We start from the raw sequence: 25,534 nt of genomic DNA on the forward strand, positions 1-25,534 counted from the left end.
TCTACGCAAGGGGTGAAATTCTTCACTAACTTCATTCTTAGAAGAAGCAATGAGTCGTTTTCAAATGTTATCTGTAAATACAGTACATACTCTACATTACAATATTTACCTGTGGTTTTTAAATACTACTACTACTAATAATAATAATAATCATCATCATCATCATCATCATCATCACCACCATCATCATCATCTGTATCCTGCCTCCACTTCCAAAAGGGACTCGGGGTGGCTTACAACAAAAATGCAATATATATAGTAATAATAGCAACCAAAACAACAGAGATCAACAAATCACAATACAAAAACAAAAGCATCCATAAAAAATACTAAATTATAACTTCAAAACATTACAAAGTATAAAACATTGTGCTGGAATAAAATGTATTATACATAAGAGGCACAAACAACATTTTTTTTGCCCAAGAAGCAAATACATGACAGTGACAATTACCTCATTCCTGCTGGGTGCTGAGCTATTTTAGGTGCTAAATATATATGATTGGAAATTGACTTCTTATGAGGTCCTGCTCTTTTGTTTAGGACTGAGTTGCTGACTCAGGAAAGTTTCCATTGGGGTCCTTGGAATTCCTATAACTTTAATGTTATTCAACTTTAATAAAAGACTTGTGTTCATATGTGCAAAATACAGACTAGAATCCCAGAGGCCTGTCCTTTAGACATACCTTTTTTACTTGGCCACACACTTCTCTGTGCATAGTGAAAAACTTGTCCTTTCAGACTATCAGGTGTCATTCAAAATGAGCCCCAATAGGGAAATGGCATTCATGTGCATTTTAGTGATTACATGGAACCTCTCTGTGTTCTAGTGACTTCTTTGGATTCTAGCCATGATTTCATAGAAGGAAATGAAACACAGATGTAGAGAAAGATGTTTCTTCTGTAAATATTGCTCTTCAGCCTAAACAATGCTATTCTTTTCTGAATGACTTGACCTCAGGTTTCTGAAAACTGAACCTTTCTTTTTGTGTTTTACATAGAAACAAAATTTCCTTGTTGCCATACCCAGGTGAGTGATTTTCCTGGAATTTATGTCTTGAAAAAACAAATTAAGATGCCTAGCAACTAGATTTTTTCCCCTTTAGAGCTGAACCTGAATAAATAACTGAAGATTATTACAAATATGTATGAACTGCCACCTTTTATTTTCCTTCTCTCAGCCTTACATTGTCTTTTTTAGAAATATGTTTTATATTTATAAAAGAAAGAACCTGGGGCGGAGGTAAATAATACCACTGAATAGTTTGTTGTATATTCCTCTAGGTCATGAAGGCCATGTAGCAGTTCTGCTCTTTCACCTCTAATTTTTTCACAGACCTCTGCCTTTTCAATAGTTTCAGTAGTTGAATAGTTTTCAATAGTTGCTCATAGCATTTTAGTATCTCATCCAACAATCCAGACATACCACTCATTATTATGCTAATAGGTTTTGAATGCATATTATCGGCATTTGCATATTCTTGTCATGTTCTGATTCTTTAAGAGGCAAGCTAGGACAGGCAGGACACGTAATGAATTGGAAGGGACAGTTTCAGATTTGCCACAGGCACCTATGTAAGTTTGTGCATACCATCTAACTGCCCCCCCCCCCCCAAATTTGGCAGTACCATTTTTCAGCAGTTTTTTTAAAAAGTGGAACAGTTTTTCTTTTGTCCTTCCATTTTTCCCTTTGTTCTCAGATTACTTTAATGGCTGAAGGTTGAGTTCCAAGTACAAAGGGGTTTGCACTCAACTCAGGACCAAAGGCCATTAGGGAGGTGGAATCTTGCCCTTCCTTAAATGTTTAGGCAAAATCAAAGTGCTGGGATCTCTCTAGCTAGTATGTCCTTCTTTATTCATAACTTTTGCTTTTGTAACCATACCCTGATGTTGTTTAGCCACAGGTGTCTAGGTTTTCATCTGTGAAAAGTTGGAGGGCCCACAACATGTTTGAACCCTAACCCAGTAACCATGGACAGTTCCAAATAAAGTCATTTTTAACGTTTTACCTTTGGTTTCTCTGGCCAATTGTAATAATAAATAGTTGAACATTTTGAAGAAATTAAGAGCACATTATTTGCATATATACAATAAGGGTAGCAGGTTGCCTGGATTTGTTTTGAAGCTCGAGATGCATTTCACCCTCATTCTGTCAAAGAACTAGTTCATCCAGTTCATCTGGAGCATTGTAAAGATTTATAAGATTTCTGTAGTTGAAATATACTTGTTAATGCTAGATTAAGGGAGAGAACATCTAGCAAACATAGAAATGCACCTTTTTATAGTTCTTTGAATATGCTTCCGTTCAAGTGCCAAAGCATCTGACCTCTTAGATTCAGAAACCCTTCAAAATGTGAATTGTGGAAAGTTCTTATAGGACAAAACTCCTAAATATCTGCAATTGCCAAATTCAGAAAAATTATTAGGTGTTTTTTTAGTTGTTGTTCTGTGTCTTCAAGTTATTTGTGATGTATGGTGATCCTATCACAAGTTTTTCTTGGCAAGATTTGTTCAGAGGGGATTTGCCCTTGCTTTGAGGATGAGAGAGTGTGACTACTCAACAGGATTCTATAGCCAAGTGGGGAATCATCCAACACTCAAACTAGTCCAACACTCAAACCACTACACCACACTGTTGTACCTGTCTTCTCCCTAAGTGATGGACATGAACAGAAGCCTATAAGAAAAAGATTATGTAATTTAAAAGCAGTTTTCCACAAGTGTGGTTTGATCATCTAGGGACTGAAGGCCAGGCTTTTAAAAGCTAAGTGCTTCAGTACCAGAACTCAAGGCTGAATGGATGAATAGCTTTTAAAATTCTCCAGCTCTTTACAGATAATTCAGAAACATATGGTTTGAAAAATTCTCACCCATCTCCACTGGCTTTGCTAATACAATGAGGCATAATCTTATTGAACTGTTTGTGAATTAAATCCCCTGATGATTACAAAAGCAGAATGAAACTGCTGGGTATGGCATTATAAAACTGGATTTCCATAGATTCTGGTAAGTATCAAAAATTGTCTAAGAGCTATTACTATCTCTGTATCTAGAAATCCCAACATTACCCTGGTGCTTTGCAGTCGTGAAAATTATAGCGAAATTGCTGCTAATGTGGAAAGTTGTAGTTGCTGCCTCCTCCTCTTCGCCCTCCTCGGCGGCGGGCTGAGCGGCCGCTGCTCCCTGCGGGGGGCCCCGCTGCTTAGTTGCCGGTTGGAGGTTTTTGTCTGCTCAGCTCTTCCATCGGCTGGCCGTTCTTCCTTGGCGTCTCGGCGTGCCTGTCCGCCCTGCGCCTTGTTTCTTCTGCCGGCGTCCCCCCTGCATCCTCCTGCACCTTCCCACGCTTCCCTGCGCTGGGCAGCTGGGCGGCGGAGGGATCGTGCTGCTGCGGCATCCTCTCCGCTTCTCCATCTGGCGGATGTATTGTGGAGGGATCGAGCTGCTGCATCTTCTTGCTTTCCATCTGGCGGAGGCTCGGGCGCGCATTAGCAGCTGGAGCAGCATCCAGGGACGGCGACCGCACACCCATCCATCCATCGACACCCATCCACCGACGGCGGAGGCTCCAGTGGAGGGGAGGGGTGCTCCTCAGCGGAGGGAATTCATCAAGGCCGCAGGATCTGCGAGGCTGCAGCTGTTTGGGCCTTACGCTTTGGCCGGTTCTCCACCTTGCTATCCATACAGCGTTACCAAATTGCCATCGCTTGCGCTACCACCGCATGGGCAAAGGGCCCTTTAAAATCTGGGCCTTATAAGAATAACTGCCGGAATGAAAGTTTTGGTTTAGGTTAGTTTAGTTTAGTCTGGTTTAGTTTAGTTCAGTTTAGTCTGGTTTATTGTGTGACGTATGTTGATAGGTGCTTGCTGGGTGTTGTAATATGTAGTTGTGACGGACATTTAAGATCTAAACACTTAAGCAGTAGACAGGAAGTGCTGTCTGTCCATGACTCAGCGCGTTGCTATCATCTCCAGAGAACTACACTGCCCTCTATGGTCAAGCTAAGTTGAGCAAGGTAACATCACTCAACGCAGCCAGAACTTGTGCTGGTAATTAGTGTTAAACAACTATAGTCTTCACTATCCGGGCTACCATCTTCCCGTGAACTGGGTCATCTCTTCAGAGGACAGCTAGGAAGAACCAGGGACTTGGCCAACGGGCGCCGGCTTGTTCTCCACGGGTCCAGGGAGCTGGGTCCCTTGGTTTGGAAATTACTGTCCTGACTGAACATTGATATTGGACTTAATCCAGAAGGCACTAATTTTGCACCTTAGTACTACCGTTAGCACTTAGCCACTTTAAATCGAGCACTTTAGTTCTTTAACCCGCCAGAACTCTTGCCAGTAATCAACCGGTCCCAAATCCTAGATCCATGATCAAGTGATCAATTGTGTTGCACTTTAAACAAATGCTCTGAGTTTTGCACTGCCACTTTGGAGCTAGTTACATATATTATTGTTTACAAATATTCTACTCCTATGTTACCACTGATACTATCTTTGCTGCTATCGATAATTTCTCAAATACTCTTCCCTTCCATTATTACACAGGTGCACCTTATCACCTTCAATACACTGGAAGGAGCAGGTAACATCAAGGGGTGGGAACATCAGGATCCAACTGTATGTAACCATACTTGGCAACAAGCAATAACATATGGAACAACAACAGATGGAAATGGAGGGTATGTCCCCGGGGGGAGTGGGTCTATGGGTGGGGGTGCTGCCATAAGGGTGGTGACAGGTAGAGGGAGATACGGGAAAGGGAGACCAAAATATTCAGTTCGGCCCAAAATTTATAATAATAGATTGGCAATCCTAAAAGATGTTAACAACTCAAGGAAAAATCAAATCAGGCCCAAAATTTACAACAGAACATTGGCAGTCCCTAAAATCAATACTACAATTTGGCCTGAAATTAACAAAGATAAATTGGCAGTTTCAAAACATCCTCCCGACAAGATACAACTGAGGTGCCAGGATGGTGGTCCCTCCAGGTTAAAGGTGGTGCTGTTCAACGCCAGGTCGGTAAACGGAAAAACCTCTGTCATTAAAGATCTAATTCAAGAGGAACAAGCTGACTTGGCCTGTATAACGGAGACCTGGTTGGACGAAGGAGGGGGGGTTAATCTCACTCAACTCTGTCCACCGGGTTACTCTGTGCAGCACCAACCAAGACTTGGAGGGCGGGGAGGCGGAGTCGCAGTTGTCTATAAGGATTTTATCCCCCTGATCAGGCGTCCCATCCCACAGTCATCTGCATTCGAATGTGCCGGCTTTAGGATAGGTGACCGGGACAGGATAGGGATTCTGCTAGTGTACCGACCACCCTGCTGCACTACAGTCTCCTTACCTGAGCTAGCAGGAGTGGTCTCGGATATGGCGTTGAGCTCCCAACGGCTTTTAGTCCTGGGAGATTTCAATGTCCATGCCGAGACCTCCCTTTCCGGTGCGGCTCAGGACTTCATGGCCGCCATGGCAACCATGGGCCTGTCCCAACTAATATCTGGTCCCACCCATAGTGCCGGGCACACATTGGATTTGGTATTCTCTCAAGGATGGGATGGGGGTGACGGGGTGGAGGAGCTGACCATCGCTCCTTTGCCATGGACCGATCACCACTTGATCAGGTTTAGACTAACTGCGCCTCCCAACCTTCGCAGGGGTGGTGGACCCATTAGAATGGTCCGCCCCAGGAGACTTATGGATCCAAATGGCTTCCTGATGGCTCTTGGGGATTCTCCCACCTCCTTGGCTAGCGATTCTGTCGATGTTCTGGTCTCTCACTGGAATAATGAGTTGACCAGGGCCATTGATACAATCGCTCCGGAACGCCCCCTCTCGAGCAGCCGAGCTAAACCAGCCCCTTGGTTTACTAAGGAGCTGGCAGCGATGAAGCGAGAGAAGAGGAGGCTAGAGTGCGTGTGGCGTCGGAACCCCACCAATCCAGCTCAAACACTTCTGAATACCTTTTTAAGGTCCTACGAGGTGGCAATAGCGGCAGCACAGAAAACGTTTCTGGCAGCCAATATTGCATCTGCGAAGAATCGTCCAGCGGAGCTCTTCCGAGTTGTCAGGGGCCTGTTACATCCGCCAAAAAGCGAGGCCTCAGACAACTCGGTGGCTCGCTGTGAAGCATTTGCTCGATTCTTCGCGGATAAAATTGAGCAGATTCGGTCAGGTTTTGACGTCATGTTAACTGCGGTCTCTGGGGATGTGACGAGAGCATCTGCTTGTCCAGTTTTGTTGGATTCATTTCAATTGGTTCAGCTTGAGGATGTGGACAGGATCCTTGGAGAGGTGCGACCCACCACATGCATCCTAGACCCCTGTCCATCCTGGCTGATCAAGGAAGCCAGAGGGGGTTTGGCAGAGTGGGTAAAGGTGATGGTCAATGCCTCCTTACAGGAAGGAAAATTTCCAGCGAGCTTAAAACTAGCTGTTATAAAACCGCTGTTGAAGAAACCATCACTGGACCCCACTCAATTTGACAACTTTCGGCCAGTTTCCAATCTCCCCTATTTGGGCAAAGTCATGGAACGTGTGGTGGCGACTCAACTCCAGGGGTTTCTGGTAGACACTGATTATCTAGATCCGGCACAGTCTGGCTTTAGGCCGGGACATGGTACTGAGACAGCTTTGGTCGCCTTGGTAGATGATCTTCACCGGGAAATGGACAGGGGGAGTGTGTCCCTGTTGGTTTTGCTGGATCTCTCAGCGGCCTTCGATACCGTCGATCACGGTATCCTTCTGGGGCGCCTCAGGGATATGGGGCTCGGGGGTACTGCTTTGCAGTGGCTCTGATCCTTTCTTGAGGGACGGTCCCAGAAGGTGTTATTGGGTGACACCTGTTCGGCCCCACAACCGTTGTTGTGTGGAGTCCCACAGGGATCAATCTTGTCCCCGATGTTATTTAACATCTACATGAAGCCGCTGGGGGAGATCATTCGGAGTTTCGGAATGAGATGTTATCTCTACGCAGATGATGTCCAAATCTGTCACTCCTTCCCACCTTTCACCAAGGAGGCTGTCCAGACCTTGAATCGGTGCTTGGCTGCTGTGTCGGACTGGATGAGAGCTAACAAATTGAAATTGAATCCAGACAAGACAGAGGTCCTACTGGTCAGTCGTAAGGCCGAACAGGGTATAGGGTTACAGCCTGTGTTAGACGGGGTTACACTCCCCCTGAAGACTCAGGTTCGCAGCTTGGGAGTGATCCTGGACTCATCACTGAGCCTGGAACCCCAGGTCTCGGTGGTGGCCGGGAGAGCTTTTGCACAATTAAAACTTGTGCGCCAGCTGCGCCCGTACCTTGGGAAGTCGGATCTGGCCACGGTGGTCCACGCTCTTGTCACATCCCGGTTAGATTACTGCAACGCTCTCTACGTGGGGTTGCCTTTGAAGACTGCTCGGAAACTACAATTAGTCCAGCGAGAGGCAGCCAGATTGCTCACCGGAGCGTCATACAGGGAGCATACCACCCCCCTGTTGTGTCAGCTCCACTGGCTGCCAATCCAGTTCCGAGCACAATTCAAGGTGCTGGTTTTGACCTATAAAACCCTATACGGTTCTGGCCCAGTGTATCTGTCCGAACAGATCTCCCTCTATGTCCCACCCCGGAGCCTAAGATCTTCTGGAGAGGTCCTGCTCTCGACCCCGCCTCTATCACAGGTGAGATTGGCGGGGACGAGAAGCAGGGCCTTTTCGGTGGTGGCCCCCCGCCTGTGGAACTCACTCCCCGGGGAAATTAGATCTGCAACATCGCTCCTTTCTTTTAGGAAAAAACTAAAAACATGGATCTGGGACCAGGCATTTGGTCAGGCGGGTAGATAAAGAGAGAACTTTATGGATGGCTAGGTAATGACTAACAGACTGGACACGAGGAACTCTGGAAACGAAACGCTGATTACAAGAATTTTATATGATATTTTATATAATATGTTGGGCACCGGTTGCTGATGTTTTAACAGTGATGATCGTTTTAATTATATTTTTGTATATTTGTTTTTGTATATTTTTGTATACTATGTGTAGTGTATAAAGGCATCGAATTCTGCCTTCTCTGTAAGCCGCCCTGAGTCCCCCTCCGGGGGTTGAGAAGGGCGGGGTAAAAGTACCAGAAATAAATAAATAAATAAATAAAGAAGAAAACATGCATGGACTATTAACATTTCTTTGAACTGTAGCTGGGAAATGTGCAAGTACATGTGATAATTATATTGTTCTTTATAATTATAAACATAGAGAAAACCTTAACAAAGAAATAACAAACCAAGAAATTCAAAATGCAATAAAGAAGATGGACGTCTCTAAAACCCCGGGACCAGACGGCTTTACGGCCTTGTACTACAAAACGTTTGAAACAGAATTAGTACCCAAAATGAAAAGATTGATGAACCAAGCACTAGAAACGAAACAAATACCAAAAACATGGAGACAAGCAAAAATCATCATGATTCATAAAGAAGGAACAGAAAAAACAGATGTAAAAAACTTCCGCCCAATATCTCTGCTCAACGTGGACTACAAAATTTACGCGAGTATAATCGCCGAAAGGCTAAAGGGTTTCCTCGTGGATTGGATCCAAGAAGAACAAGCAGGGTTCCTGCCTCACCGCCAAATAAAGGACAACATCAGAACAGTAGTAAATATTATTGAATACTACGACAAAAATATAGACAAGGAATGTGCACTATTGGCATTGGACGCCGAAAAGGCTTTTGATCGGATTAGCTGGGATTTTTTCTTAGAACTCATAAAGGAATTAGACATGGGGTACCATTTCATAAATTCAATAGAGTCAATTTATAACTCACAAGAAGCAAAAATAAGCGTAAACGGGAACACCACAAACAACATTCAAATCTCAAAAGGAACGCGACAAGGGTGTCCTCTATCGCCGCTGCTCTTCATAATGTCCTTAGAGGTTCTACTGAATAATATAAGAGAAGATAACAGTCTCAAAGGAACAAGAATCAGGAAACACTCGTATAAGCTTAGAGCATTTGCGGACGATTTAATATGTATTATCGAAGACCCTATTGAAAACCACGAATTATGGATTAACAAAATCGAAGAATTCGGAAAGTTGGCAGGATTAAAGATAAATAAGAAGAAAACAAAATGGTTAACAAAAAATATCACTAAAGAAAGACAGAAAATACTTGAAGAAAAGAGCGGGATCCAAGTAGCAGAAAAAATCAAGTACCTCGGTATAACTATGACAGCAAAGAATTCCAACCTGCTTAAGAACAATTACGAGACAAAGTGGAAAGATATAAAGAACGACATGGAAAAATGGAAACATCAAAACCTCTCCATGCTGGGTAGAATATCAGCGATTAAGATGATGATACTACCGAAACTCCTCTTCCTCTCTCAGGCCATTCCAATAATTAGAAACACTAAAACAATTAAGAATTGGAACAAAGAACTATCAAAATTTATATGGTGTGGGAAAAAACCAAGAATCAAATTTGCAAGCTTAACTGAAAATAAAGAAAAAGGCGGACTGGGATTACCAGACCTACAATTATATCATGACGCTAGCGGACTGAACTGGGTTAAGGAATGGGCCAACATAAACAATCAAAAAATCCTAACGCTAGAAGGATATGACCTACGTAGTGGTTGGCACGCGTACCTATGGTACAACAAGAGGAGAATCGAAAAAAATTTCGGCAACCACTTCGTAAGGTCATCACTCATCAAAATCTGGGAAAAATATAAGAACAAATTTCATCAAAGAACCCCTATGTGGATTTCTCCACTAGAGGCAACCCAAAGGAGGGAGCTAGGATGGGAACAATGGCCCAGATATAAAGACATATTAAAGAAAGACAGGGAAGGCCACATACCCAAGACGCTAGAAGAGATAAAATCAACATACGGTGAAATCACATGGTTTCAGCACAGACAATTAATAGAAGCATTTAACAAAGACAAGAAGGAGGGCTTCGATGACAACGAAAAGCAATGGGAGAGAATAATGGCCACAAAGAGAAAAGGAATTACGAAATTGTATAAAATACTATTGAGTTGGAAATCAGATAAAAACAACATCAACAGCTACATCACAAAATGGACAGATACCCTGGGACATACTATAGACAAAAGGGAATGGGAAAAAATATGGAAGGTAAAACTAAGATGGATTAATTCTTATAGCCTCAAAGAGAACTGGATAAAGATGATGTTCCAATGGTATCTAACCCCAAATAAACTAGCCAAATATTATAAAAAAATAGACGAAAGGTGCTGGAAGTGCAAGGAGAAGAGGGGCACTTTCCTACACCTTTGGTGGACATGCGAGAAGGTTAAAAAGTTTTGGGCGGAGGTACACCGAACAACAACCAACATATTGGAACTACAAATAGAAAAGAAGGCCGAATATTACCTATTAGGAATCTTGGACTTCGAGACTGATAAGAACACTGATAAACTCCTATTCCACATGGCTACAGCGGCAAGATTAGTACTAGCAAGTAAATGGAAGAACGAAGAAATCCCTAAATTAGAAGATTGGAGATTAAAACTAATGGAAATAAGAAACATGGACGTATTAACACAACACCTAAGAACAAAATCAACGGCAAGCACAAATAAAACAGACTGGTCTCCCATCAGAAACTATCTGGAGAATAATTAAAGACACGTACAGAACAGGAAGAAAATAAGTAAAAGACTACAGAACAACTTAGAAGACAACACAAGTACTAACCAAATATGGGGACGCAATGAGTAAATAAAAGGGAATTTAAAATACTAACACACTCCACGTCCCACATCCCAACCACGTGCACACCCTTCCCCAACTTCCCTGCCGCCTTTCCCGATAGATTAGGGTACCCACCACCCTACCCCCCCCCTCCAACCCCCCTTTTACCACCCCCATTCTGTAGAAAGGTGCCTTACCCGCCCCCCTCAAACCCTACCCCCAGCCCACCTTCCTACTTCCCTTCCCCTAGCCCTTCTTTCATTTTTTATTTTTATTTTTATTATTAAGATCCAAGAAATGTATCGATGATTAACACCCAGTCGATGTACTGACAATGAAAACTTTAATAAAAATGATTATAAAAAAAAAAAAAAACATTTCTTTGAACTGTAGCTGGGAAATGTGCAAGTACATGTGATAATTATATTGTTCTTTATAATTTTGGGGGTAATTATAGCTCATTGGCTGTAAAACTAGAGCCTTGTTAGTAATCACCATGAAAATAAGTTTTTTGATAGCCATACAGCTATGACTATATAGTTGTCTTAACATGTCAGTGGTATCCAAAAACTCTAAATGGAGGCAGTGAAGCCCATCACAAATAAGTTTTTCTTAGCCAGTGTGGGTGGAGGAGATCGGTTGGCTGACCTTAGATGGTGGAGGTCAGTTAAGCTGGCATCAGGCAAGTTTAAGGAGGAAGCCTGTTTAATAGAGGTATGCATTTGGTGCAGATGTAGTACAGCACCTTTGAAGAGAGTTCCGACATGCTTGCTCCCCCCCTCCCCCCATATTAAGTATTTGAATCAAAAGGAGCCTTCAAATTTTAAGCCTCAAATGTCAATGGATGTAGCTGTGATGCAGCTAAAATTCACAGGGCAAACAAACCCTGCGGAGAGGTGAAGCCAAACATGTTGACGTGCCTATCAGCCAATCAAGGAAGAGAGTGGAGGGAGGGAGGGGGAGGCAGAGGTGGCTCTTGAAGTTTTTTTAAAACAATGTTTTAAAAAACTTTGAAAATTCCCAAAAACCCTATGTATTAGTGGAATGTTATGAAATGTGATAGGCAAAGAGTGATAAATGTGTTCTACCATTGTAGCAAACTTCATCCCAATCGCTTTAAAAATGAGGGCGATGTGGGCCCCTGAAGTTTCCCATATATAGTAATTTAATGGGAAGCGAGGAGAAGCCATATGCCTGTGCTATACTAGATTTCCCAGAATGCATTGGGATGCAGCAGCCAAAATTTTCACCACCCAAAATTCAGAAAGACTTTAGAAATGAAGCGCCAACACCCCTATTTTTGGAAATAGTTTAAAACAATTTTTTTAATCAATCGCACATGCCTACTGTTTAAGGTATGCTTCACCCCCTTCTCTTCCTTTTTGTACTGTGTTGACCCATCCTTCCACCCAGTTTTCAGAGTGAAAACACATTGGTCACTGGATAGGAATCCCCCTCCACATTTAAGATTTTTTCATCTCTCCTAAACTGCCATGGGGGACTTCACAATTAGCTAAAAATGTCGTAAATAGATCCCCATTACCAGGTTTGTGGGGAGAGTCAAGTTCAGTGAACAACTGTAGATTGATTTTGTATGTAAGTGGGAACACATACATGTTTAAGTTTAACGTTTAACTCCAGCCATATATATATATATACACACACACACAGAGAGAGAGAGACAGACACACACACACACACATACAAGTTTTGGCTAGTATAGGAAAGAATTAGCACCCTGTGGTGTTTCTTTTGCTGTCCGTGCCCCTGTTCAGAAGATTTTCCCTCACTTTCTGTCCTTGTGATAATTGGATTTTGAAAAAAATGGAAACAACGATTGTGGAAACAAGGATTGGTGATAAAGCTTCAATTGAGATACCTTTCCCCATGTTAAGTCTTTCAGGAGTGAATTTCCCTCTCTTCCTGTTGTCTCATTCCCATTCTTAACTAGGATTTTTGTAACTTGGGGACCACCTCTATTATATTCTACCATATCCTAATATAATATTATTACATTGTGAAATGAAATATGGTTTGAATTGTAGAGAGGTGTTATGTATTTATTTTAAATAATTTTCACTAGTACACCTTTCTTTAAAAATGGAAGCCAATGTAACAGGTGACAATATAACTTATTTTAAAAGTACCATATTGATTGCAAGGTAATATAAAATAACCTTCCAGAAGAGGAACATTTGGCCTGGCAGGGGGTCTAAATGCCAGTTTTTCTAAGGAAAATTGTCAGATTTGGTGTCACTACATACAAAGTCCTGTTTATCTGTCAAATAGGCATTTCCTGCAAAGCAGGGACTCAAAGAAAGATATGAGGAGAGGGAGATATTCAATTTTAAGCTGATACATAAAGTATCCTGAGTCCAAAATGCCTGAGGTTTCACAGATTGAAACCATCAGTTTAAATTGTTGGGTTATTCTGGGTAACAGCAAAATTAGTGCCAGTGCAGAAAGCATTTAAATCTAGTTGCAGATTCAAGTTTCAAAGCTAGCACCACATAAAGCTCACTTTTATAGTCCAGTCTAGATAGCCATTGTACTTCATGTCTTAATTTTATGTCATTATTTTGTTAGAGAAAGACACACCCAATTCAAGGTACATTCTTTCTACAAATACCACTTGGGAATCAAGTAAGATTGGATTAGTCCAGGGGAAGACTCAGGTTACAATACATCTTCCAATTTGAAACTCTTATTTTATCTGCATTAAATATGACCTTGCAGCAGCTAACAAGACAGTCCCATTTAAGAGAACAATGATCTGGGTTTCCTTGTAGGAAGATACTGATAATGATTAAATTCAAATGTAATTCTGTGCTTACTGTAATTTGAGGTACTATCGACCTCATCAGATGAAGGTCCTCCTTGTTTCTATTCACTTTAAAGATGGAGTTTCACAGAGCCAAAAGAGTCACAGGACTTTTCTGGTGGTTGCCCATGGGATTTTGCCTTCAAAATGCATTGAAATGAGAGGATTCTGAAGCCAGGGAGGAACTGATTCCACTGTTCTTCCTGTGCATTGAAACAGCTATCACCTAGTATTTTAAATGTTGGATTTTAACTGTTGGATTTTAAGTTGGGATGGTAACTATTGTTAAATTCTGTTTCCTTTGGAAATAGAAAGCCACTGCATCATGCTAAGATTATTCCCCCGCTTCCCCCCATCTTTTTGTGCAATGAATTCCAGAGACCTTCATAAAGAGAGCTGGCTTGCTGTAGTGGTTTGAGTATTGGACTATGACACTGGAGACCAGTCCCTGTTCAGTGATAGAGATCTACTGAGTGACCTTGTCCACGTTGTATTCTCGGGGGATTGCAGAAGTAAAGAATCTCTAAACAAATCTTGGCATGAAAACCCCAAGATACATTTGCCTTACACTTAACGTAAGTTGGGAAGAACGTGAAGGCACCCAACAACAGTAACAACCCCAAAGTGAAAGGGAAAGTTTCTGCACATAGACCAAGGTGTACCCTAAAGATAGGTAGGTCAGAAATGTTGAGTAGGTAACTCTGTTAATAAAGGCTGACAATTTAGCTTTTATTTTAGCTACTGTGAGTTACCATATATGGCTGACTTACTTTTCTGCCATTATAGTATTTACCAAGACATGATAGCTTGAGCCATGACATTGAAGAAGTATGTGACAAATTACACTGCCGTGCAAAATACACAACCATAGAAATATGTGTATGATCTTAAGATACAGGGACTCTTGGATAATGTTTTATTATTCCAGTTATTTAGAAATAACAAAATCCCCAAACATGCACACATATGCACATGCATATATATCAATGCATATGGATCTTAATTCCACATCTATTTGTACTAATATTATTTGATGTTTCTTCAAAACATCTGTTATGCAAAAATTGTAACATGGAAACTTTGTTATCCGATTGGCATTTCAGTTCTGAAAAGAAGGATACAAAAGAAAGAGGGCCACTCTGGAACCAGGATATACCAAAACAACAACCTAAAGAAGCATCCGAGGTATGTTTAAACAGAAGAATAAGTAGTTTCATGGTTTTCTATTTTTCAAAGTATGCCTGTTGGTAGACATTGTTATTATGTGCCTTCAAATTGAATTCTTTTAGGACTAACAGTGTGTCACATGGGCAAGTTTGCCATAAATCAAACACATGTGCCATAAACTACCATAGACATCAGGACCAGATTTGTGTTGAATCATTAACACAAGTTGTGCAGGGTAGTGTTTCTTTATCTGAAAGACTGAAGAGCTGCTGCCAACATTTTAAAAATGTGTAAGAATATCCTTTTGCTATAAAATATGAGGAGTTTAAGTGAGAATTTTTGTGTTAAAAAGTTTGTACAATATATGTCCCTTTCCTGCTGCATTTGCTTCTTGAATTCTTTTAGGACTAACAGTGTGTCAAATATCTCTATCTACATTCCTCTATAGAACGTGGTCATCTTCTGTACAGTCTTCAACCATTGTTTCTCATTTGTGAAAGAAACAAAATATGGATATCAAAATGGAAATTCCAGGAAAGCCTTTGACAAGACATCGAAATGGAAATGTCATTGCTTTCAATGCAATTTATTCTTAGGAAATGAAGGGAACAAAATCCAGGCTTAAAAGTCTGATATTTTCCTAATTGGAAAGAATTCCATACAGTTATTGCCTGCAGCTTAGTCTAAAACAGGAATAGTCAAAGTGTGCCTTTTCTGGAGCCATTTTTATGGAGACCAAGTTCTCCTTCCCCAAAGTAAAAAAAGTACTTTTAAAAAAAAAATGTTCTGGACTGTCAAGGAAGTGTCTGTAGGAAATGTAGGAATATTTTCAGGGACTCAAAATACATACCATTTTGTAATTTTCTTCCAAAAAGTGTTTCTCTTCTCTAATGTCTCTTAGATGGCATTTGACTGTTTTACAGAAGGATGTACTTGGGGGGGGGGGGTCTAAGATCTCCTGGGAGGGGAGTTAATGTGGTTCCCAGTCTTTCACAGTTGCCATTCCCTGTATTAAAGGGATTTTAGTCTGTTAAGGTGTTACTGAGAACTCAGTTTAGGCATCTTTGTTTTCTAGTTGAGCTTGAGTTAAAGAATGTAAAGTATTTACTTGTAGTAGTCCAAATTGGGCAAGGTACATGTTGAAAAGCCTTTAACCTGAATGTCAATATCTTTGCTACTAGGTTAGTGACCGTGACACTGTCCTCACTAAGATGAAAATGAATGGAGAACATAGAGGTGAGAAGCATGTGGCTTAAGAAGAGACCACCCAGCCTTTCCCCAGAAGAAGGCTAACAGTAGATGGAAACTGTCAGTTTTCTTCTTGCATCTGCTTTAGTATTAAGATTAGATGTGACCTAAGAACAATGCAAGTGACGTGTATGCTGGATTACATTCTTAAACTCTATTTACAAATCACAAATCTGGGCAATGACTGACGGGTTTATGAGTATATCCAGATTGAAAGGTGGGGCACGGTTGTAGGAGCGCTTATTGAAATGTGATAAGGAAACGAAGCTAGAAATGAGGAAGTTCCTGGTTCAAATAAGCTCTTGTACTAGAAACTTGGCATGGGGTCTTCAAGAAGGCACACTGTGTCTTTATTAATTGGCAACAATAGGAAAAATATTAAAAGCATGTTGTAAAGATGAGTGAGCTCTGGCTGTTTCTAGATAGCAGTTCATGTTACCTTTTATCACTGGCTATGTTGGCTGGGAGTGATGGGAGTTGTAGGTCAAAACTATATGAAGCAGGAATTGCTAACCATAAAGAATACACTATATGAAACATTAGAGGCCTAAACAACTCTTCTTGCTGCATGGAAAAAGCATGTGCATGAAAGGGGAAGTGGCTTAGGTGGTGCGGGGATAATATTGCCCTAGTTTTGCCTGCCCACATCATTGTAAATTCAGGGGAGTCCATTTTTTCCAATCAAAAAATAACCAATAACATTTTCCCTGATTTGGAGGGAACAGAGTAATGTATCTCTTGGTTAAAATATGCAAAAGTTCTGTAGAACTGTTACTGTAGCTAAGCCTGGCAAATCAGCAGAACTTTAAAACAAAGTAAAATGATTTTTTAAAATCTTCAGGATTAGATCATCATGTAAATATAGAACCAAGCCCTGTTTGTGTTTGACAGTGCCCTGCTGTGTAAGAACCTGGTCTTGTCATACAATGTATCCCTCCCCTTTGAGTTTATTTGCTGGCAAAAGTTTGGATTGCCTTTAATTTTATCATGATATGAATGCTCTTTGTGAATCTCCTTCAAAAGCTTTGCTTTTGCTAATGTAACCTGTTTTGCTTTCAAACACTAAAGAGCTTCCCAGTATTTGTGAGTTAGAAACTGGCCTTGTTTCATGCTGTTACATATTTTCCAAGTATAAACACTGCTGAGCTAAAGCCGAACTTAGCCGTCAGATGTATTTGTATCTCTCACTGAAATCCATTAGTCTTCCTCAGCAGGGTTTGTATGGCAATGGAGAGAAAATGCAATTAGATCATTGGCTATGCAGGAAGGGTTAGAAGAATTCAGGGCCAAATGTTATCAAACCCATATGATGAATACAAAGAATAGTGTGAAAAACATAACCTCCAAATTTACTGATTTGGTAGGAATAGTTCATGTGAATCCCTTCCGCTTCTACATTTTCAGCTGCTTTTAAAATATCCTAAAATTGTTTTAAAATATTTTAAAATATATCTTTTATATATATATAATGATTTTTATTGAAGATTTTAAAGGGGGTACATCGAGGGAGTGTCAATCATCGACGTAACATTAGATAAAAGTATTTCGATAGGGGTAGGATGGATGTGGTGGGAAAGGGGGCGGGGGCGTGTAGGCGGGGGCGGGGATAGTAGAAGGGAGGTGTGCGAGGAGGCGGAGGTTTAGGAGCAACAAAGTTAGCAATTTAAATCTATTGATTAGAGCCCGGTGTGCAGATTAGTATAGGTGTTTGAAGGATTTCCTTCACGAGCTTCCCCCTTTTCTTTCTTAGTTGATATTGAAATAGGTTTTGACTGGGGACCAGTCGACGTTGCCTTTCGCCCTTGTTTGCGTATTTTTCAGATGTTCTGTTAGACAATCCATATTCATTATATCTAGTAATTTACATGCCCATTCGTCTATTATTGGGATTTCACTCTTCTTCCATTTTTTGGCCACTACTATCCTTGCCGCTGTCATCATGTGGAAGAGAAGTCTGTCCTTATTTTCCTCTAATTCAAAATCAAAGATTCCCAGAAGGAAATATTCCGCCTTCATCTCTTTTTTTATGCTCAATATGTTATTTGTTATATCGTGTATCTCCTTCCAAAATCTTTTAATTTTGTCACAGGCCCACCAGGAGTGGAAAAGGTTCCCTTCGTTTTCTGACACTTCCAACATAGTCCTGGGACTTTTTTGTACCATTTTGTTAATTTACTGGGTGTTATATACCAACGGTACATAATCTTAAGACAATTTTTTCGCAGATCGTATGAATTTATCCATTTTAACTTTTTATTCCATATCTCTTCCCAGTCTCTTGTTCTTACTGTATGCCCTATATTTCTTGTCCATTTCGCAAGACAATTCTTGTTTTGATGTTTCTCCGTCTTCCTTTCCAATAGTATCCTGTAAATTTTGGTAATCCCTTTTCTCTCTGTACGCATAATTTTATCCCATTGTTTTTCTCCTGACTCAAGGCCCACTTTTTTATCCTTGTTGAAAGCTTCTATTAGTTGTCTATGTTGATACCATGTGATCTCATCGTATGTAAGTCTTATTTCTTCTAAAGTCTTAATTCTGTATTCTTCTCTGTTCTCCGTTAAAATATCCTTGTAGCAGGGCCATTTCTCTCAGCCTAGTTCCCTCCTTTGTGTTGCTTCGAGTGGTGACACCCAGAGGGGAGTTTTTGAGTGGAATTTTGTTTTGTATTTTTCCCATGTTTTGATCAGGGGGGACCAAATAAAATGGTTGCCAATTTTTTTTCAATCGATCTTTTTGCATACCATATGTATGCGTGCCAGCCGCTCCTCAGGTCATGGCCTTCTAGTGTCCAGTCTTTTATTCTGTTTATATTGGCCCATTCTTTTACCCACAGTAGGCCACATGCGTCGTGATAAAGTTGCAGGTCCGGTAGTCCCAGCCCTCCTCTTTCTTTCCTGTCAATTAAGTATTCGTATATGATTCTGGGTTTCTTCCCTGCCCATATAAACTTTTTGATTTCTGCATTCCATTTCTTGATTGTTTGGAGGTTTCTTATTATAGGGATAGTTTGGAAAAGGAAGAGGAGTTTGGGCAGCAGCACCATTTTAATGGCGGATATTCTTCCTAATAGTGACAGTTTCAGGTTCTTCCATTTGGTTATTTCTTTGTTTATCTCACACCATTTTGTTTCATAGTTATTTTTCATCAGGTGCAGGTTTTTTGCCGCTAAGGTTATCCCTAGATATTTTATCTTTTTTACTACTTGTATGCCGCATTCCTCCTCCAACTTATTTTGTCTCTCTTTGGTTATGTTCTTTGTTAGTATTTTTGTTTTGCTTTTATTCAATTTAAAGCCCGCTAATGCTCTGAATTCTTTTATTTTTTTATCCAATTTTGTATAGTCTCCAATGGTTCTTCTATGATGCAAATAACATCGTCTAAAATTGTTTTAAAATATTTTAAAATATATCTTTTTAAAAGATCCAAACCAATATTTCCACTTATAAAACTGTCCATATGCTCCCTTTCTGTAGGTTACAAAAATGTGTTCTCTTTGCTTTAAAAATAATCATTCTTGAGGTTTACTTATTCCCTGTGCTTGGCTGTTTCCTCTCTGAGACACGCTGTTCCCAGAACAGTGTGTCACCATAATATAAGCTATTATATGGTTGCTGGCCAGGGTAGTGCTATGTTGTGTTTACTAGAAACATGCTTTTATGCCAGATAGAAAGGCATGGAAAGAAAGAAAATTTAGCTTATGCCAAGTTCATCAACTACATATTGCCTTTGTATATAAGCTGGTTGTAAACGTGCTACTATGTTCAGTTGAGGGTGACTTTCTACAAACTGCTGCCATTGCGGATTTTGGAATAACATCTGAATGTCAATCCACTGAAAATGTAATGGATAGTACTAACTGAAAGTGTTGGCTTTGCAATATATTTTGAGGAGGTATATGCAGAAACATTGTCACATTCCTAGTGAATTTGCAGGATTCACAGCACTTGAATGGACTATTTGTGCAGTAGTCTGCTTTGCCAACTAACCTCAATCCAGGAAACCTGGCAAAGAGAATTCCATTACAGTTTATTTATTTATTTGTTTACTTACTTACTTTATTTTTATCCTACCTTTCTCCCAATATAGAGACTCAAGTTGGCTAATAATTAAGGCACATTAAAACCACATAAATGTATTAAAATAGAAGTATAAAAATTAAAAAAGCAATTGAACTCTTTTTGTCATTTCACCATTAAACATAAATGAAAATGCATTAGTTTCAGATGACTATGTATGCCTGGAAAATTTGATATTAGATGAAGAGAAAGCAAGCACAACATCTCCCACACCAATGCAAACTGTGGAGGAAGTATATGATGACGTGGAAGGACTACAAAGTGACCTGTGAGTGCTTTGTAGCTGTGAAGCTTCTGCAAATAAATTTAAGTATTCCAAAAATTGGAAGTCTCTTTGAACATCTCAAACATCACCTAATGCCTCGATATTTTCTTTTACAGGCAAGCCTGTGATGCCTACAGCTCATTCACTTCAGATGCTTGTAAGTGTTGAAATTAACATATCTTTTAATAAATAAAACGGACCACTTGGGGAGGACTTATGCAAAACTAGTCCTATACTTGCAAAGCTCAGCCACACCTTCAGTGAATTCTGCACAGTGAGCCCTTGAGGTCCTCCAAAGTTTGGTTCTAGGATACCAAAATAACTGAATCATCAGTTATAAAAGGCCAACTATATACATATGCCTCCCTTATCTGCAGAGAAAATGTTTCTGGGCTTCACATGGATATGCCAAGCTGCAAATAACTGCAAACTCTATTTAAATTAGTACCATAGAGCAGAAGTGTTGACCTTGTGGCTCTCAAGGTGTTTGGGGCTCCAACTCCCAGAAGTTTTTGCCCACTTGTCCAATGGTCAGGAACTCTAGGGACAGAAGTCCTAAACACCTAGACACCACTGCATAGAGTCATGTTAGGGAATGCCTAGAAATGACTTTTTTTTTTTACATTAATCCAACTATGGATATAGACCTCACAGATATTTAATTCCTGAAGCACCAGATTTGTTGTGTCTATCTACAGCATTATTGGGAATAGTGCAACTGTGTGGAAGGTATTGAACTTCAGCTCCCAACAATCCTTACCACACTGGCCAGGGTTGCTGAGATGTGTTGGTAATAACACCTGGAAGGTTTCATAATTGCTTCTCTAAGGCAGTAACATATCTCTCAATTAAGGGAATTATATTGTCCAGGGCAATATTATACTTCTCACATGACCAGATAAAAAGCCACACTAGCTGAAATGGGATGTTAATATTCTACTATTTTATCCTTGCAAAAGAAGACAAATAATTTCCAAAGTTTTCTACCCACGTCAGAAAAAATGAATATTTATCTGCATAGTTATTTCCTAATAATTCACACATCTTGACAGTTTGGGGAAATGATTTTACACAGAAATGCACAGAGGTATTGGTATTTGTGTGAGTGAGATTTGTAGGGTTTAAAATAAAAACATTTTCTTCAGAGAGTGGAGGTTTTCTATGCAATATACAGCAATCTTATCAACAAGAATCTTGTACAAAAAAACTCACTCTGAATACAACCACCATGCACAACAAAACTATTTGGCTATTTTTAAATGAAAGATTGCTGGATTTTATTTTACTTTCCTGTTGCATGAAAGTTTTTCATGAAAAATTGCTACATTCTTTGCAAACTATGTGAATACTGGGAAAGATCTGGGAAAAAATTCTCACCATTGTATTTTTTGTCCTAACTATATATCCTGAGAGCTAGGAAACACACTTATAAGCAAGGAAAGGCTGAGTAGTGAATATATGCTCTTTCCCTACATGGGAGGACTGTGAATTTTAGCATGGCACCACAGAGACAAGGGCTGTAGTGTATTTATTCAACTAGTAGCAGTTGGGAAAAAATTTAGATGACAACTTGTAGATCAGTCTATTAAGATTTTGCTTTCTTGGACATGATCAGGGCCAATAAGCCATTCAAGGTCAGTCAGTGATTTTTGCGGCTGAACAGAGCTAGTTACCTGCTCATCTTTTACTAGAACCAGCCATAGTTACACCGTCCAAGGGGTATCATTGTGCTGTCAAAGGGAAAAAAAAGTTCTTTTATGAGAAACCGATTGGCCCATAATAATACTTAATAGTAGCAATTCTCTGTGCAGTGGTGAAAGTCATGGTCATCTCTGTTTTAATGGACTTTTATGTCAATGTTTTATTGAGGGAACGGTGATAGTTTTTAGTCTACTCTTCTGGCTCAGTTATTTTTATAGACTCTTGGTCAAGGAATATATGGACTGTGTAGCATTAGCAAAACTTATTAAAATAGGTTAGTATTTTTAAGGAACTAGTTAAAGTACTATATAGGTAAAGCTCATTTAACATGTCTTCATGTAGGATTTTATAGATTGAATAATTCAATGCTGATTGACCTTTTAAATGTTCCTTAGTTTTATTTGGGTATAACAGGTGGGCTTTTCTCCTTGTTGCAAATTTGCAATTGCTCTGGGTTTTTCCCCTCCTTTTTCTCAAACCCTTTTTGATGTCTCTGTTAATATCTGTACATCTGAGCTGGAAATTATACAACCTGCAAACCACAGTTTCAGCTTTCCAATGAAACCTATAGAAAAAATCATGTATGTATTCTTCACATTTTGTTTTCCCCTCACTCAACAAAGATTTACCATATTGACCAAAGATTTCCAGTTGCTTCTAGGTTTCATTTATATTGTCCCCTTCCTTCAATTTTCATGGAATATGTGCAGCTTGTGGTATAAACCAGAGATGGAAATGAATATTCACCTTCTCATTCATAGAACTAGCCCAGTCCTGGTCTCTCTCTGGTTAAAACTATACTAAAAGTATTAAAGTGTTGAAGGGCAAGATGATTTCTAGTACCTAACTGCAGCCATTTCTTTTCTGTGGTTTACTACAGAATCCGAAGTAACAATTTCCATTACTGTATCTTTAAATGTCTTCTCTGAGCAATGCATTGCATATTTCTTTCTGAGAACCTCACATTGTTGATAATGAATTGTGATGTAAAGATTATTTTGGTGTATTCAGTTGCAGATGAAAACAGTGAAGAAACCTATGAGGATATCCAAAGTGAAGAGTACAATTCAACCAAGTCAGAGTAAGTGTTTTCATTATACCTACAAATAAGTTGCCTTTTCTTTGATCAGCCTTTGCTTTTTACCTATAGTGAAAAGAGAACATTGAGTTTTTGCAGTTTGTGTAGTCAGGCTATCTGGGGAGTGATTTTTCTACACTTTGAGGTAACCTGTACACACACCAAAAACATTTCTCAAGGAATGTCTTTTATCCTGGAAGCCTCCAGGAATAGCAGATCATGTCTGAACCTCCTAAATACCCTCCATACCAGGGGGGGAAACCCTGAGCTTTGAAACTTTTATGCACATCCACCACACCTTTTTTGTTTCGTGTTTATTGTTATCATCGTTAGTATGTTCGGGCCCAAGCTATTTGACATCCTGCATCCTCCACCTGCGAGTGTGGAGAAGAGCAAACCACAGGCCACCTATTACAATGCAGTCTGAGCCCTGCCACATGCACAATGGAGGACCTTCTTATAGCAACTCCAGAGACACTCCAAGTGGCTAGCTACTGGTCAAAGAACATTTAATATAATGTCAAGTTTTTAAACTTTGCATTTTTTCAATACATTACAACTGTACCCGTGGTCTGCTTCTGATATAATAAATAAATAAACCTACTCAGACTCTGTGATGATCGGAGGGGGCCCTCCTCTCAGTCCCGCCCCCATCTCAAGCACGGCTGGTGGGGACAAGGGGGGGGGGGCTTCCATGGCCATGCCTTCCCTCTGGAACTCCCTCCCTAAAGAAATAGAAAAGCTCCCTCACTCCTCTCCTTCAAGAAAGAATTTAAAAAATGATTTCTGTTTGCTCGTTTATGGAGAGGAGGATGAATAATATCACTGATTCTATCTTAGTGGAAGAAGTCGACAATGACAATGACAACATAATTTTATCTAAGAGCTATATTTTTATATCTTTATAAGATTTTAACTGTTTTACATGATCAGTGATGCCTGACTGACTGATTTATAACTTTCAGCCAAAGTCATTTTTTAAAATTGTTGTGTAATGTTTATATTTTTATGGCATTGAATGTTTACCTTGTTTGTGTTATGTTTGGAAGCTGTCCTTAGTCCCTTCAGGGAGAGAAGTGTGGATTAGATATACATTATTATTATTATTATTATTATTATTATTATTATTATTATGTGATTTATCATTTTGTCTGTTCATCAGTTTAATGGTTTTTACTGATGGCTTATGTTTTATTTTTAAAGTAATATTTTGTGGAGTATAGATATTTGTTATGGACTCTATTGGATAGAAAGGCAGGATAAAATTGGGGACTGTAGCCATTTTTCTCTTACTTGCTAGCTCTCAGTGCTCAAAGGTTGTTTGTTTCTGAATGTGAATGTTGCATTTATGCTGAATCATGACTTTGTCTCATTCTTTTAAAAATGATTAAGGTTGTAATAATACATTCAGTAGTATTGAATGATTGGTTGCATATTACAAATAACTTCTGGTGTGGGAGAATCGGCCATCTACAAAGATGTTCCCCAGGGGACACCTGGATGTGTTCCAACCCTGCAGGGAGGCCTCACTCATGTCCCCCCTCAATTCTGACACAATAAATAAAATAAATGAATAGTGGTATTGAATTCTATAAATTACTAAGGTGCCATGTTTAGACTCGTTTACTTTTGCAAACTCTAATCTTTCTGCCAAACAGCTCCACTGTCATAAATGATGAAAGGGGGGATGTCTAAAATTTGGAGTTTCTTGTTTTAATTTGATCCTTTGTCCTTTTTTTTCTTTACCCAGGGATGGCAAGGTGGAAAAATTGAAGGTGCTTGGAAAGTTTTTCAAGAAAGGAAAAATCAAAATGAGAAATGCAAACATGAAAGAGAATTTCCGGTATGCAAGTTTTGTGAAGGACAAAAGGGCTGATTAACTTACCAATCAGGAAATCATTACCTAACTTTGGTCTGTATCAAACATTTGACATTTTGAAATAAAGGGATACTGCAGTGCAGGTTACATTATGGTGCAGACTAAACACTCCTGTCTTTTGTAAAATGTCAGCACAGTAATACTAGGTACCACATGTCTGCAGGTGCAAAAAACTGGCTATGGTTGAAATATCTAGATGGCCAAAACTGCCATCCTAAACAGAAGCAAACTTTTACCCCATCTATTTTGAACAGCAAAGATGGGAGTGTGGGATAGGATATATCAGTGAATCAGTAGAAATAGTAAACTCTGAGAAAGAAATGGGATGGTGAGCACGGATTGATTAGAGAGAGAGAGAAAGAGAGAGAGAGAGAGGAAAATGCTGGAATCAAAAGTATGGGTTCAAATAACAGTCTGTAATATGTTCTGTTGTGTGATGATTTTTTCCTTCTCTTTTGATAATATTTATTTATTTATTTGCAGTAGTTGTATACCACCCTTCTCAATTCTGAAGGTGACTCAGGGCAGTTCACAGTGTTAGCAACAATTCAATGCCATCAATAAAAACAGTATAAAACATCA

The 25,534-nt window shown here is 39.8% G+C and overlaps 1 protein-coding gene across 4 annotated transcripts in view; it reads left to right on the plus strand.

The window, feature by feature from the left end:
• The window catches only part of FYB2 (FYN binding protein 2), a 71,762-nt gene that overhangs the window by 29,270 nt on the left and 16,958 nt on the right, over nt 1–25,534 (plus strand). For 3 of the 4 annotated variants that reach the window (XM_067467870.1, XM_060773578.2, XM_067467869.1), the window contains exons 7-13: nt 1,002–1,030; nt 14,639–14,720; nt 15,884–15,938; nt 20,171–20,297; nt 20,411–20,451; nt 23,007–23,076; nt 24,824–24,916. In XM_067467870.1, the coding sequence (XP_067323971.1) occupies nt 1,002–1,030; nt 14,639–14,720; nt 15,884–15,938; nt 20,171–20,297; nt 20,411–20,451; nt 23,007–23,076; nt 24,824–24,916 (497 nt within the window). The remainder of the gene's footprint in view (nt 1–1,001; nt 1,031–14,638; nt 14,721–15,883; nt 15,939–20,170; nt 20,298–20,410; nt 20,452–23,006; nt 23,077–24,823; nt 24,917–25,534) is intronic. The other variant, XM_067467871.1, reaches the window with a different exon arrangement.

Source organism: Anolis sagrei, chromosome 4 (assembly GCF_037176765.1).
Source record: "Anolis sagrei isolate rAnoSag1 chromosome 4, rAnoSag1.mat, whole genome shotgun sequence".
In the NCBI taxonomy this organism is placed as follows: Eukaryota; Metazoa; Chordata; class Lepidosauria; order Squamata; family Dactyloidae; genus Anolis; species Anolis sagrei.